This window comes from Delphinus delphis, chromosome 1 (assembly GCF_949987515.2).
Source record: "Delphinus delphis chromosome 1, mDelDel1.2, whole genome shotgun sequence".
In the NCBI taxonomy this organism is placed as follows: Eukaryota; Metazoa; Chordata; class Mammalia; order Artiodactyla; family Delphinidae; genus Delphinus; species Delphinus delphis.
The window spans coordinates 137534008-137547509 of NC_082683.1; the positions used below are offsets into that span (position 1 = coordinate 137534008).

The 13502-nt window shown below is 42.0% G+C and overlaps 1 protein-coding gene across 2 annotated transcripts in view; it reads left to right on the forward strand.

The window, feature by feature from the left end:
- The window catches only part of NPL (N-acetylneuraminate pyruvate lyase), a 38355-nt gene that overhangs the window by 15608 nt on the left and 9245 nt on the right, over positions 1–13502 (forward strand). For both annotated transcript variants that reach the window (XM_060035130.1, XM_060035131.1), the window contains 5 exons: positions 2622–2679; positions 8927–9002; positions 10658–10750; positions 11523–11671; positions 11803–11849. In XM_060035130.1, coding sequence (XP_059891113.1) covers positions 2622–2679; positions 8927–9002; positions 10658–10750; positions 11523–11671; positions 11803–11849 — 423 coding nt within the window. The remainder of the gene's footprint in view (positions 1–2621; positions 2680–8926; positions 9003–10657; positions 10751–11522; positions 11672–11802; positions 11850–13502) is intronic.

Here is a 13502-nt window from a genome sequence, read left to right on the forward strand (position 1 = left end):
TTATAACACTCAGTCTGTGCCACGGTGAAACAAATAGGACAGCATCAATTCAGTAAGCACAGCAATTAACCAAGCTTGATTTGTGGTCTGTTCTGCACTGTTATGCATCGTGTGTTATGCACTGTGCTGGCGCTGGAGATATAAAACGGGATCTCTGCCCTCAGGTTGCTTACCATCCAGTGGAGATGTCAGACCATGAAAACTAACACTGATCCTTCCGATAAATAGTGTAAACAGGGATCAGAGAAGGGTGATTGACGGTGTCTTAGGTGGAGGCAAAGATTGGAGGTAAGTCTCAAGTGAGCCTGGAGCAGAGGTGGTCAGTGCAAAGCCCCTGCCCACTTTGGGGACCCTTAAATGGCTTTAGAGCAAATTGGATACTCTGAAATTATACGCCAAATGTGACTGCGTGTCCACATAGGCACCTTCTAGTGATCTTCAGTTTTCAGCTAATTTTCAGTGAGATCCTGGGCCTCAAACATTTAAAGACCACAGGCAGAGTGAGGAAAGAAGAAGGCTAAGGGTAAACATCAAGAAAAGCACCAGAACCGGGAGGGATAGGGAAGTGGGCGCAGACAGAAAACCCTCAGAAGGGTCAGAGGGAGGTGAAGAGCAGATCCTGTCTGCTGGAAGGAAGGAAGTGTGCTTCAGAGAGCGTCGGGGGAGTATGGAGATTAAGAGCAGGGCCTGCAGAGCCGGACTGCCTGAGTTGGGTCCTGAGTGTGCCTCTAAGTAGCTCTGTGAACTCAGGCAGCTCTTAAATGCCCTGTGCTTTGTCTGTGAAACAGGAATACTAATAGTACCTATCCTATGAGGCGCTGGTGAGGATTCAAGCAGTCTACACATATAGTACTAAGTATTATGTAAGAATTCACTGTAACTATTTGCAGTGGATATAACATTTGTTATAATCATTATTAGATGCTGTGAGAGTCAGTAGGATTGAGAAAGTAGGAAATGACCAGCTAACCTCAGAGAGAGCAGAGCCAGTTGGGTCATTGTCACGGAAGCAGCTGCCCTGAGGTTAGAATGCCGCAGACACATGGCAGGGGAACCAGTGAGGGTAGCTTATCCTCACCCCAAAAAATTTGCTGCTGAGGAGAAGGAGAGAAGGAGTCATGGATTAGAGTGAAGGAAGCAAGATTAAAAGAAAGGTAGTTTTTTTTCTCTTAAAGCAGGGAAGTAATGAGCACGTTTCCGCGCTGAAAGGACAGTGCCATTGGAGAAGAGGTTAAAGGGAGTGGAGAACTGATGCCTTTGATGGCAGGTCTCCACGGGGGCTTGAAATAAACCCAAATGTAAGCAGAGTAGCTTTAGGAGACAGCTAAGAAGCTGGGAGGAACGCATAGAAGGTAACACAGCTAAGCGCAGAGGTCAGGAGGAGAAGGGAGGGAGTCTGTGTGTGGAAGAATCTTTATCTTTGGTGTCTTGGAAGCGAGGACATCTGCCAAGAACAAGGGTTTGGGTGGAACTTAGAGCTTGAGGAGAAAAGTCAAGATTTGGAGCAGCCGCTGCAGTGACTAGGAAAGGGAAGTAAGTCATGGGGACCAGAGGCTTTCGGGACCCTCGTCCTCCTGAACTGGGAAATCACAAGTTTGTACTAAAGCCACAGACCCAGCAGCTGGGTGGAGAGGGGGAGGGAATGCATGATTGTTTTAACCTAAGCCAGGAGACAGGGGTAGTGAAAGGTTTAAGGAGGTCATGCAATAAAGCTGCTGGTGAGGGGAAAGCAGACCAGCCAGCCACCTTTTCTCCTCTCAGAAGTCTTCTGTTATCCTTAACAAATGCAGACCTGATCATAGCACTTCCCAGCTAGGTCCCATTTTACCGAAGACAGAAGAAGTCAAGAATCACAGGAGGGCTCAATGCTTGGGCCTTAACGGGGATGTGGTGTCTCCATCCCATGAGGGCAGCATGTGTGTCACTCTGAGTCCCTGGAAGACTCGCCAGCATGACTGCATTCACAGCTGAGTTTTATTGATCCTACCCTCAGAAGACCAGTCTAAGTGTGGCCTCTTCCCACGGGGCCCCGTGGAGCACCTCCAAAGATGAACACTGAGGTCTCAGAGAAAACCTCACTCGTGGCCAAATTCTGAGGACACACAAGATAGGAAAAAACTTTTCACAGTGAATTCCTTTCTCGTATGGCTGGTTCCTGGTTGTACTCTTTGAGGAACCTCTTTATTTTTATCTCCAACCAAAAATATCTCAGCTTTACACCTATTTTCATGCACATTGTCACCGTCAAATGCAGCATCTCTAACAATGCATAGTCAAAATAAGGTATTTGACTATTGATTGATTGATCAGTTATTGCTTTCAAAATCCTGTTGCTTATATACAGCAGAAACTAACACAACACTGTAAAGCAATTATACTCCAATAAAGATGTTAAAAAAAAATCTTATTGCTTAGTTGAACCTTAAATTTTATTCCCTGGACATTTTTTTAAAATCCCTGGTTAGATTAATTTTAAGTATACCACTGTAGAATTCAGTAGTCTTGAGATTGAGATTAGTCAGATATTAGCTAATTGCTAAAACCAGCACAAACCAAGGTAGCACAGCTCTTCCGTGTTACTATAAACTTCAAGTGATGCAACAGTGTTTTCTCTTTTGCAGGTTGGATCAGATAGTAATTCACGTGGGAGCACTGAGCTTGAAGGAGTCACAAGAACTGGTATGTATGTGGGTCCATCTGGGAGAGACCACTTGAGGGGCCTCCATCTTTATGCTTGAGTTAAAATCAATATCATTTTTGCTAAATATTGGATGCTGGAGAGTATAAGGTGTAGGACTGCAGGGAAGCCAACACAGAGCCACAAAGAGAGTAGCCCAAGGTGATAACTGCTGTAGCAGAGCGTTTAATAGGAGACAGAGGCACCTCTTCTTTTGGGCAAAGTAAGGATGGCTATGGAGCTACCTAGTTTGCAGGTAAGGAACAGAACTTGAGCCAACCTAAGTTTTCTCTAGGAAGTAAAAGGCAAGGCCATCTGCTGGGCATAAAGGAGATGGAAATGGGGTTCAGAAATGAGAAGTGGTAAAAACTGAGAATTGCTGCCTGGAGAATGGAAGAGAAAACTTAAACAGAAAAAGACTGTCCCCACCCATGTTTATAGCAGCACTGTTCATGAGGTCGAAGCAACCCAAATGCCCATGGACAGATGAATGGATAAAGAAAAGGTGGTATATACATACAATGGAATGTTATTCAGCCTTAAAAAGGAAGCAAATCCGTCTTGTCACATGCTACAATAGGGGTGAACCTCCTTGAGAACATTATGTTAAGTGAAGTAAGCCAGCCACTAAAAGACAAATACAATATTATTCTTCTTATACTATGAGGTATCTAAAGTAGTCAAATTCATAAAAACAGAATTAGAGTTAGTCCCGCTAGGGACTAGGGGGAGGGGGGAAAGAAGAGTTGTTTAAGGGGTATAGAGTTTGTCGTCTGCGAAAAAGAAGCAGGCTGTAAAACAAAGGAATGCGTTTATTAGGGGTCCTTTTTTAAAAGTTGACGTATAGTTGATGTGTTAGTTTCTGGTGTACAGCAGTGATTCAGTTTTATATTTATATATATATAGATACAGATATATAGATATATAGATTAAGCAGTTATTGCCTTCAAAAGTCTGTTGCTTGGTTGAACCTTAAATTTTATTCCCTGGACATTTTTTTTTTTTTTTTTTTTTTGCGGTACGCGGGCCTCTCACTGCTGTGGCCTCTCCCATTGTGCAGCACAGGCTCCGGACGCGCAGGCTCAGCGGCCATGGCTCATGGGCCCAGCCACTCCGCGGCATGTGGGATCCTCCCAGACCGGGGCACGAACCCGCATCCCCTGCATTGGCAGGCGGACTCTCAACCACTGCGCCACCAGGGAAGTCCCCTGGACATTTTTTAAAATCCCTGATTAGATTAATTTTTAGTAGACTACTGTAGAATTTAGTAGTCTTGAGATTGAGATTTTTTTTTTTTTGGCTGCGTTGGGACTTCGTTGCTTCGTGGGCTTTTCTCTAGTTGTGGCGAGCGGGGGCTACTCTTCGTTGCGGTGTGCGGGCTTCTTATTGCGGTGGCTTCTCTTGTTGCGGAGCACGGGCTCTAGGCACACGGGCTTCAGTAGTTGTGCTTGTGGACTCTAGAGCGCAGGCTCAGTTGTGGCACATGGGCTTAGCTGCTCCACGGTGTGTGGGATCTTCCCAGACAACGGATCAAACCCATGTCCCCTGCATTGGCAGGTGGATTCTTAACCAACGCGCCGCCAGGGAAGTCACCGAGATTGAGATTAGATATTAACTAACTATTAAAACCAGCATAAACCACAATAGTGCAGCCCTTCGTGTTACTATAAACTTCAAATGATGCAACAGTGTTTTCTCTTTTGCAGGATCAGATAGATATATATACATACATACATATATATATATATATATATATATTCGTTTTCAGATTCTTTTCCATTATAGGTTATTACAAGATATTGAATATAGTTCTCTGTGCTATATAGTAAGTCTTTGTTGTTTATTTTATATAAAGTAGTGTGAATCTGTTAATTCAGCATGGATGGACCTAGAGAATATCATACTAAGTGAAGTAAGTCAGGCAGAGAAAGACAAATACCATATGACATCACTTATATGTAGAATCTAAAAAAATGATACAAATGAACTTATTTACAAAGCAGAAACAGACTCACAGACATAGAAAACACATTTATGGTTATTTGGAGTCTTAGAATTTCAATTCAGGGAGCACAGATTCCAGCAACCACAGAACAGTGTCCCCTCTGGGAAACAAAAAGCAGGAGTTTTTAAAGGAAAACAGAGAAGCACACTTAGTTTCCAAAAGTTTTTTGTGAAGAGTTGTGACTGGAAGGTATGTATTCTTTTTTTTTTTCCTGTTACAATTTATTGACTCATCAAGTGTGTTTCACTTGTTATCAGTAAAGGCACACTTCTGCACAGTTCCGCCGGATGCCTTCCTAAACAGAGAGCTTCTTCTTTTTTTTTTTTTTTAAGTCAGCAGGGTCAGCACAGTCACAGTGTAACAGGATGGAGCCCTAAAGTTTAAAATGGAGTTCCTGCTGACAGCTCCTTCCAAAACTTTCAGATCTGCAAGATGAAAAAGTTCTAGAGTTCTGTTTCACAACAATGTGAATATGCTTAACAGCAGTGAACTGTACACTTAAAAATGGCTAAGATGGTGAATTTTTTTTAATTTTTATTTTTTGGCCGCACCGCGTGGCTTGCGGGATCTCAGTTCCCCGACCAGGGACTGAACCCAGGCCACGGCAGTGAAAGCCTGGAATCCTAACCACTAGGCCACCAGGGAACTCCCAGTGTTGTGTTTTTCTTGGTCACAATTTTGAAAAATAAATTTAAAAGTAATTAATTTTTTTAAAAGGATTGCCCCAGTGGTGCTAAAAACCAACCAAAGTTGTAAGTCATAAATTTGTCATACCACCATTCCACACAGGTGTGGAGATTTTCTTCTAGGTACACTTTTCAACCAGAACATAGGAACAAGAACACAAAGACTGGATTGCTCTGGGTTTAGAGATGAGCAGGTTAGGTGGAGTAATATTGTGGCGAGGGAGGAAGGAGTTCAAGTTGCTAGCAGAAAAGTAAACTATGTGGTAGTTTTGAGGTCTTTGTGAATCAAGTAAGAAAAGAAAGCACAAAGATGTTGTAGCTTGGACTGTCGACTGAAAAAAAATGTACAACCTAAAAGTTGAGAATTATGTTTTATTCAGCAGACTTACTGAGGACTTAAGCCTGGGATACAGCCACTCAGCAAGCTCTGAGGGACTGTTCCAAAGAGGTAAGGGAGGAGCCTGGATGTATAGGAGTTTTCGGCTGGAAAAAAAATATATGTATAGTTGAACATCAAAAGATTATTGCTAATCATAAAAACACGCATCTCAAGTTAATGATTTTAGTGTTTTCTTGTATGGTAAGGTGCAAGAGATTGGGCTTATTGAAACCATTCCTTTGATATGCATGTTTTTCTCCATCCTGAGTTCCCCTTAGGTCGCACCGACCTGGTGCCTGCAGTGGCTGATGGCTGTTTGGCCGAAGCATCCTCTGTTTACTGAAATGGCAGGGACATCCTTTGTCCACATAACCATGTCCTCAGAATTTAGATATTCTAATTCCAAAGAGCGCAATGACTTGATCTAACCCCAACATCTGCTTGTGGATTTGTTTGATTCTGTTTCCTATTAATTGAATTTAGAAATGGAATGTATACTGTATACTTGCAAAACCGCAATTCAACACTCTTAGGCAAGCCACTAGGGAAGACGTTACTAGGTGATTGCTTCGTAAGCCTAGAATCAGAACTTGGAAACTTGATTTATCCTTTTTACACTTGATTTGTTCTTCTTAACAGTAGATCTTTCAACTATGGTAGTGTAAAGGAGGAAATTTTTTTTTTCCCCTTCTCTTTTCAATTGCTTTCTTCTATGCGTCATGTGAGTTTTAAAATATTGTCATGTGGGCTTCTCTGGTGGCGCAGTGGTTGAGAGTCCGCCTGCCGACGCAGGGGACACGGGTTCGTAACCCGGTCCGGGAAGATCCCACATGCTGCAGAGCAGCTGGGCCCGTGAGCCATGGCCGCTGAGCCTGCGCGTCCAGAGCCTGTGCTCCACAACGGGAGAGGCCACGGCAGTGAGAGGCCTGCGTACCGCAAAAAAAAAAAAAAAAAAAAAAAAATATTGTCATGTATGACATGACAGACAGTGTCAACCATGGGGTTCAACACTAGAATAGTATAAAGATAATCTTAGTATAGAGATAATCCCCTGCTATAGGGATAATCGCCTGCTGTGGGATAATCTTGCCAAGGAGACAGTAATATTGGCATCTGCTTAGACATAACTCTCCATTGGATGATGCTTGAATGGGCACTGCCATCGACTGTCTCTGAAGTGGTTTCTCTTCCTTCCTTTCAGCTAAGGTTACCCTACTGCTCTTGTCCTAAACAAGGTGCTAAATAAATGATTCAAATATGTCAATTCCAATCCTGTGTCAATAAAATCCTATCCAGTGTCTTGATTGTTCTTTGGACTATATCCCAATCTCTTTTTGACTTTCCTACTTTACTTCTGCAGAAAGTTAATCACATCTATTAGATATAGATATCACTAGCTTAAGTCTCAGAAGAAAGCCGTTTTTCCCTTTTAGGTAGTGGGGCATGTTTCAAAGCAATCAACAACATCTACTGAGTCCTGCTATGTGCTCAGCACCATGACTGACCTGAACACAAGAGTCAATAAGATCTGACCTCTGCCCTCAGGGAATTCACTCTAGTTGGAGACCAGGAAGATACACAACTACCTCACCATGTGTTAGGTTTAAGTACTCTACTTGAAATAGATAAAAAATATTATGAGGGCCCAGTGGGAGGAAATGTTCATTTTTTTCTGAAGGAATGTGAGTAAATATCAGAAGAGTAGTGCAATGTATCTTCTGTGATATGTATAATCTTTTTCTTCTCAGCCTTTCTCAACTGCATTTCCAATCTGTAATATAAATTTTAAAATATGACTAATATCTTTGGAGAGGAAAGACAGTATCATCCAGTGGGCTGAACACTAGAAGAGAAATGACATCTGCAAGTTTCTCTATAATTAACAGTTATAGTTTATCAAAATGAACTGCTCGGGCTTCCCGGGTGGCGCAGTGATTGAGAGTCTGCCTGCCGATGTAGGGGACGCAGGTTCATGCCCCGGTCCGGGAAGATCCCACATGCCGCGGAGCGGCTGCACCCGTGAGCCATGGCCACTGAGCCTGCACGTCCAGAGCCTGTGCTCCGCAACGGGAGAGGCCACAACAGTGAGAGGCCCGCATACCGCAAAAAAAAAAAAAAAAAATGAACTGCTCATGTCTCCTTAGCAAGTTTTTTTTGTACTGACAAAGTCTGCAGAAGAATAAGATTAAATACACAGCTCACCTCCACCAGGGGTCTCTACTTTGCAACACCTGGGATTTTCCTGGTAATGACATTTATCATTAAATGTGGTAGTTTTCCACTCTCTAGGGGTACATCGGTTGGCAAATTTGAAGAGTTTGTTGTTAACCTCTAGTATCTAAGCTGTAGGTGAATATAACAAATCGTTTACTCCAGGATGGTTGTGAAATTGTGATCTATAACAAGAAATAGATATTTGGTCTTTTTCCCATTTCTGGCACAGAGCTCCAAAACCCTCGAATTCCTGGAGATAAGAACAATAAAGGTGTCTCTTGTTATGTTAATGCGGTGACTTTTAGAAAGTACCTAAGGATGGGGGCTGGTTGCCAAGAGTACCAGGCATGAAAATTAGGGGTTGGAACTTTCAGTTAGAGTTGATATGATCAGCCCTATTTGAACCAATCCGCAATGGCCAATGATATAATCAATCATGCCTACGTAGTAAAGCCTCCATGAAGACGCCAAAGGACAGACTTCAAAGAGCTTCCAGTTTTGTGAACTTGTGGAGATTTGGGGAGGGTGGTGCACTCGCACTGAGAGAAGACATGGAAGTGTTGTGCCCTTTCCCCATGCCTTGCCCTATGCATCTCTTCTATCTGGCTGTTCCTGAGTCATATCCTTTTATAAAAAGCCAGTGATCTCGTAAGTAAAACGTTTCCCTGAGTTCTGTGAGCCTCCCCAACAAATTAATTGACCGAAGGAGGGGGTTGTTGGAACCTCTAATTTATAGCCCATAGGTCAGGAGCACAGGTGATGATAGCCTGGCATTTGAAATGGGGGTAGGGAGCTAGTCTTGTAGGACTGAGCCCTTGACCTGTATCTCCAGATAGATAGTGTCAGAGTTGAGTTGAATTGTAAGAAACCCAGCTGGTGTTTGAGAATTGCCTTTTGAGGTGGAGAAGACCCCACATTCACACACATCAGAATTGTGACCAATGGTCGTCTTTCTTCTTTTAAAGGCCCAACATGCAGCAAAAATAGGAGCCGATGGCATCGCTGTCATTGCACCTTTCTTTCTCAAGCCATGGAACAAAGGTAGGTAGATAGGTCAAAACGCACAGTGCTGTACATGGTCCGCTTCTTTATGCCTTCATTCCAAATGGTTGTATTTAACTCATGAAAGTAAAGTATTATGGACTGGAGGCATGAAGTTGCAATGGTACAGTAGTTCTCCGGAATATTCAGCCTCCCTGGACCCATAAAAGAGAAGAAAAGACTCCATTAAAGGACTTCAGCTCTTTTGTCAAGTAATCTGAGTAGGTCATCCACCAAGCCCTGGGTCAACCTACAGGTGCCTGTGTTTGGGTCAGGTGTCCACTTTTGGCCAAGCAGTTGCATAGAGTGTCAGAGTCACATGGCAAAGCATGAGACCATTGTTCTCAACAAAAGAGGAATATAAGTAATGGGCATTTTGAGACTACATGTACTATTCAAATTTGAGTAAGTGATGAATTTCAAAAGAGGTTTCACAGAAATATCCATTGTCTTCCAAAATATCTAATTATTGTTTTCTCTATGGAAACTATTTGTGGTTTCCAGGTATACTGAGTCTTTTTAATCCTTTTGATTAGCAAAAATGCAGGACAAATTTTAAAAGGATTAAAAACAGACAAAATGTTATTCGCATGCACGATTAAACAAATCCATAGCTAAATGTATAACAGGTCAAAATTGTCATGAAATATTACCTGTTATCAGTAAAATAGTCATTAATATTGGTAAGTAATTTAAATACTGCTATTTGGGAAATTTAGAATGAACATTTTAAAAGTTTTTTTCAGATGGTTTTAAAAAATTTTGCATAAGACAAATGAAAAATAACAGTACACAATAATTTTGTCAAAATATTTATTATCACAGTATTCAGATGTGTTCATAAGCTTCTCTCCCACTATTCAGTGGCATCCAGATGTAGGCAATTCTGCTGGATTTATTTATCATCTGTAGTAATGTTGCTGCTGAAGCTCAAATTGGATGATGTAGAAAATCCCAGTTCCTCAGTAAACCAGAGTGAACTGTCTTCCGATATATCTGAATTTCTCTCCAAAAGGGAAAGGTACCAAACTCTGGTTGAGATGTGCCACTACTTTTATGACTTCCCATTTTGAGCAGATGTTGTTTATCTTTTTGTTGTAGAATTTACTGTTACAACTTTATTCTGATCCTAACGCAAAGCCTTTGCTGTTCACTGACCACACTTACCCTTCTGGGTAAGAGGAAAAGGTTCCTGCCTGATGGGCTTCTGATTTTTGTAAGAGTATTTCATGAGCTTCTCTTAATATGTGGGAAGATTTGCACCAGTTTTTTAATAGCTCTTTAGTATGGTAGGAAACTGATCCTCTTATTTTGGCCTTTCTACAGAGAGGAAAATAAAACTTTGAATAAAGTGAATTGCAAAGACATTGCAGTAGCAGTCTCAGAGATGGTAAGAGTGGTCAAGAATTTTTGGCTTCCAGAAAGGATGGTTGCATTTCATTAGACGGTTCTTTGTTTTTTTTTTTTTTTTTTTTGGCTGCGCGGCCTGTGGTATCTTAGTTCCCCGATCAGGGATCAAACCCATGCCCCGTACGTTGGAAGCGTGGAGTCTTAACCACTGGACCGCCAGGGAAGTCCCAAGGTTCCGTTTTTTACTGGGGAAAGCCAGTGTTTTACACTTGTTCACACCATGACTTTTCCTGCTGTTCTTTCAGATGTCCTGATTAATTTCCTAAAGGAGGTGGCCGCTGCTGCCCCTGCACTGCCATTCTACTACTATCACATTCCTGCTTTGACAGGGGTAAAGAGTAAGTACTGCTTCTTTTCATGTTTCTTCACCTTCACCTCTCACATCGTACCCTATTTCACTAAGAAACCCCAACTCCACCCCACCTCACCCTGTATCACGAAAGCATAAAACTGTTGACTAGATGGTTCCAACAGCTCCAAAATAAGTCACTCTTATCAAAAATAAGTCAGCCCTTATCAATCATTGACACCTCCTTATAATGGAAGATTTTTAAGTATGAAAGATGAATTGACCCCTATGTACTTGTAGCAGACAACTTGTGTCTGTCACACACACCCCTCCGTCTTATGTGGGAAGACATAGCCTGTAAGCCCCACTAAGACAGCGATTGGGTCTACTTTGTACCCTACTGTGTTCTCAGCACCTGGCACACTGGAAGGTACTCCGATCTCTTCTCACTTTTCTTTTAGGTTTTCTTTTATCATTATCATACTTCCAGCAAGAAGATTGTTACAGTTAGATGAAATTTATTAGGTTGTTTTTAAAATGCCATTCCTTTCTAACTTCCTTAGAAGAAAAAATAGAAGTTGTGCTTTATAAATATCCATCTATTGTCTTCAAGGAACAGAAGATTTAGGGTTACAATTTGATAAGTACAGAGGAACTAGGAGGCAAGGGCAAGTGATTATGTTCAATATGTTCAATCTGCAGCCAGTTGCAGCTGAGAGCAGCCCCTGGCAGCTCAGTGCAGATGTGTGGCGCTAGATGAGATGTTCTCTGTTATTTTCTGGGGGTGTACCGGTGAATGAGACATTTATTGTTTTGAACAGTTCGTGCTGAGGAGTTGTTGGATGGGATTCAGGATAAGATCCCCACCTTCCAAGGGCTGAAATTCAGTGACACAGATCTCTTAGACTTCGGGCAATGTGTTGATCAGAATCGCCAGCAACAGTTTGCTTTCCTTTTTGGGGTGGATGAGGTAAGTTTCCCCCTGGTATATCCCAGCGGGTTAGTTTCCCTCTGCAACACTTGATGTAGCCGCTTATATAGTAGCATCTTTTCTCTCCTCTTTTTCATGAAAGTTAATACTCTTTGTCTGTTTCTGATCAGCAACTGTTGAGTGCTCTGGTGATGGGAGCAACTGGAGCAGTGGGCAGGTAAGCAGGACTCATTTTTCCCAATACTTATTAGTGTAAAATCCCCCACAGAGGCAGTCATCACCTGCACAGTTGTATTTCTTGCAAGTACACCTTTTCTAATAGAAATTGCCTTTCTTTGCCACATTCTCTTAGTGAAAAGGAATGAACTAGGGCTTAGCACTTTGTTAGCGACTCAGTCACTCTTATAAGAAGCATCTGTTGCAGTTAGGGGTGAGGCACAGAAGCTGAGAGCATGCACAGAACTTCTTTATCAGAAATTATTTGGTTACAAATAACAGAAAGCCATTCAAACTAGCTTCTGTGAAAGAAGGTAAGTTATTATAAAATACTGGGAAATTTCATAAAACCCAAGGGGAGGAAGTGCAGTGAGGTCTCAGAGAAGATGAGAACCTAAAACTGCCAAGCTCTCAACAGCCAAGGCAGACCGTTCTCCACCTGTGGTCCTTTGGACATCCCTTTATTTGCCTTTCTCTCCAGATGGGCTTTCTCTGCTTCAGCATGCATGTGGCCAGTCATGGGACCCAAATGGGGCATCTCAGGATATCACTGGATAGCACTGCCAAGTCAGGTGTCCATGTAAGGTCCAGTCAGCTGCAGCTAGGGAGGTAGAATCAGTGGCCTGATGTCTACTCAGCAGAAGGCCTAGGGACGTTCAATTTGGCATGTCCACTGCACATGTTAACCTACTTCAGTAGCAGTGTGCCTGCAAGCAGATTGACTGAACTATTTACATTAACTGAAAGTGTATTTCCTCCCTGTGGAAAAAGTACAGGGGAAGCAAAGTAATACTCATAGCATATCTTGGTGAGCATGGCTTTGACGAAGAGTAGTTGGGTTGGATGTAATGGTAAGTAATGGTTTGTTCACTGAGCCAGGATGCCTACAACATCCATCATCACTACAGGCCATTTCCTCCAAGGAAACCTGAATGCCTGGATCTGCTGACCTTGGAAATTCTTTTTTTTTTTTTTTCTGGCCCCCATACTAGGCATTTTTATTCTGTCAACAGAATCTGAAAGCAAAGTACATTTGATTACACTTCACTTCTCCTTAATTATGATCACATTCCTCTCTAAATGAGGATACTTCTGAGACCCCTGGGATTCAAATTAGAGTATTCTAAAACCCCTTAGACATTCATGCACATATTGCGACTTTGGGTGTTTCACATCTGCAGGTAACTTATCTCAATGATTATATTTTATTCTTCCCTACTTTTTTACGAGAAGATAATGTGAACTTCACGTTCTCAGAATGCCTTGTATTGACTCCAGGGACTACACTTATAAAGTACCAACAATATTCTGTTCCTGGTACACCAAGATGAAACTCTCTTCTGATCCTGAGTTACTGTAGGAGAAGTCATTAGAAAGTGGGGAAACATCTTTGTTCTGAATTTCTAGAACCTTCTGCCTTGCTGGTTTCTCTAAGAACTCAGTGATTAGTCTAAGATATTTGTCTTTATTGGTAGAGTTAGAGATTCTTTTTTAAGTCGGCAAGAACATTTTATGATATCAAATAACATTCTCATCTCCATTTTTTTCTGAAATGTAATAGAATAAGCAGTATGAAGGGATGGTAAGCTTCTCGACAACTCTGTTGCCCTTCTTTGAGACATAGTTTCTTCACAGCAAAATGGAAACCACACCT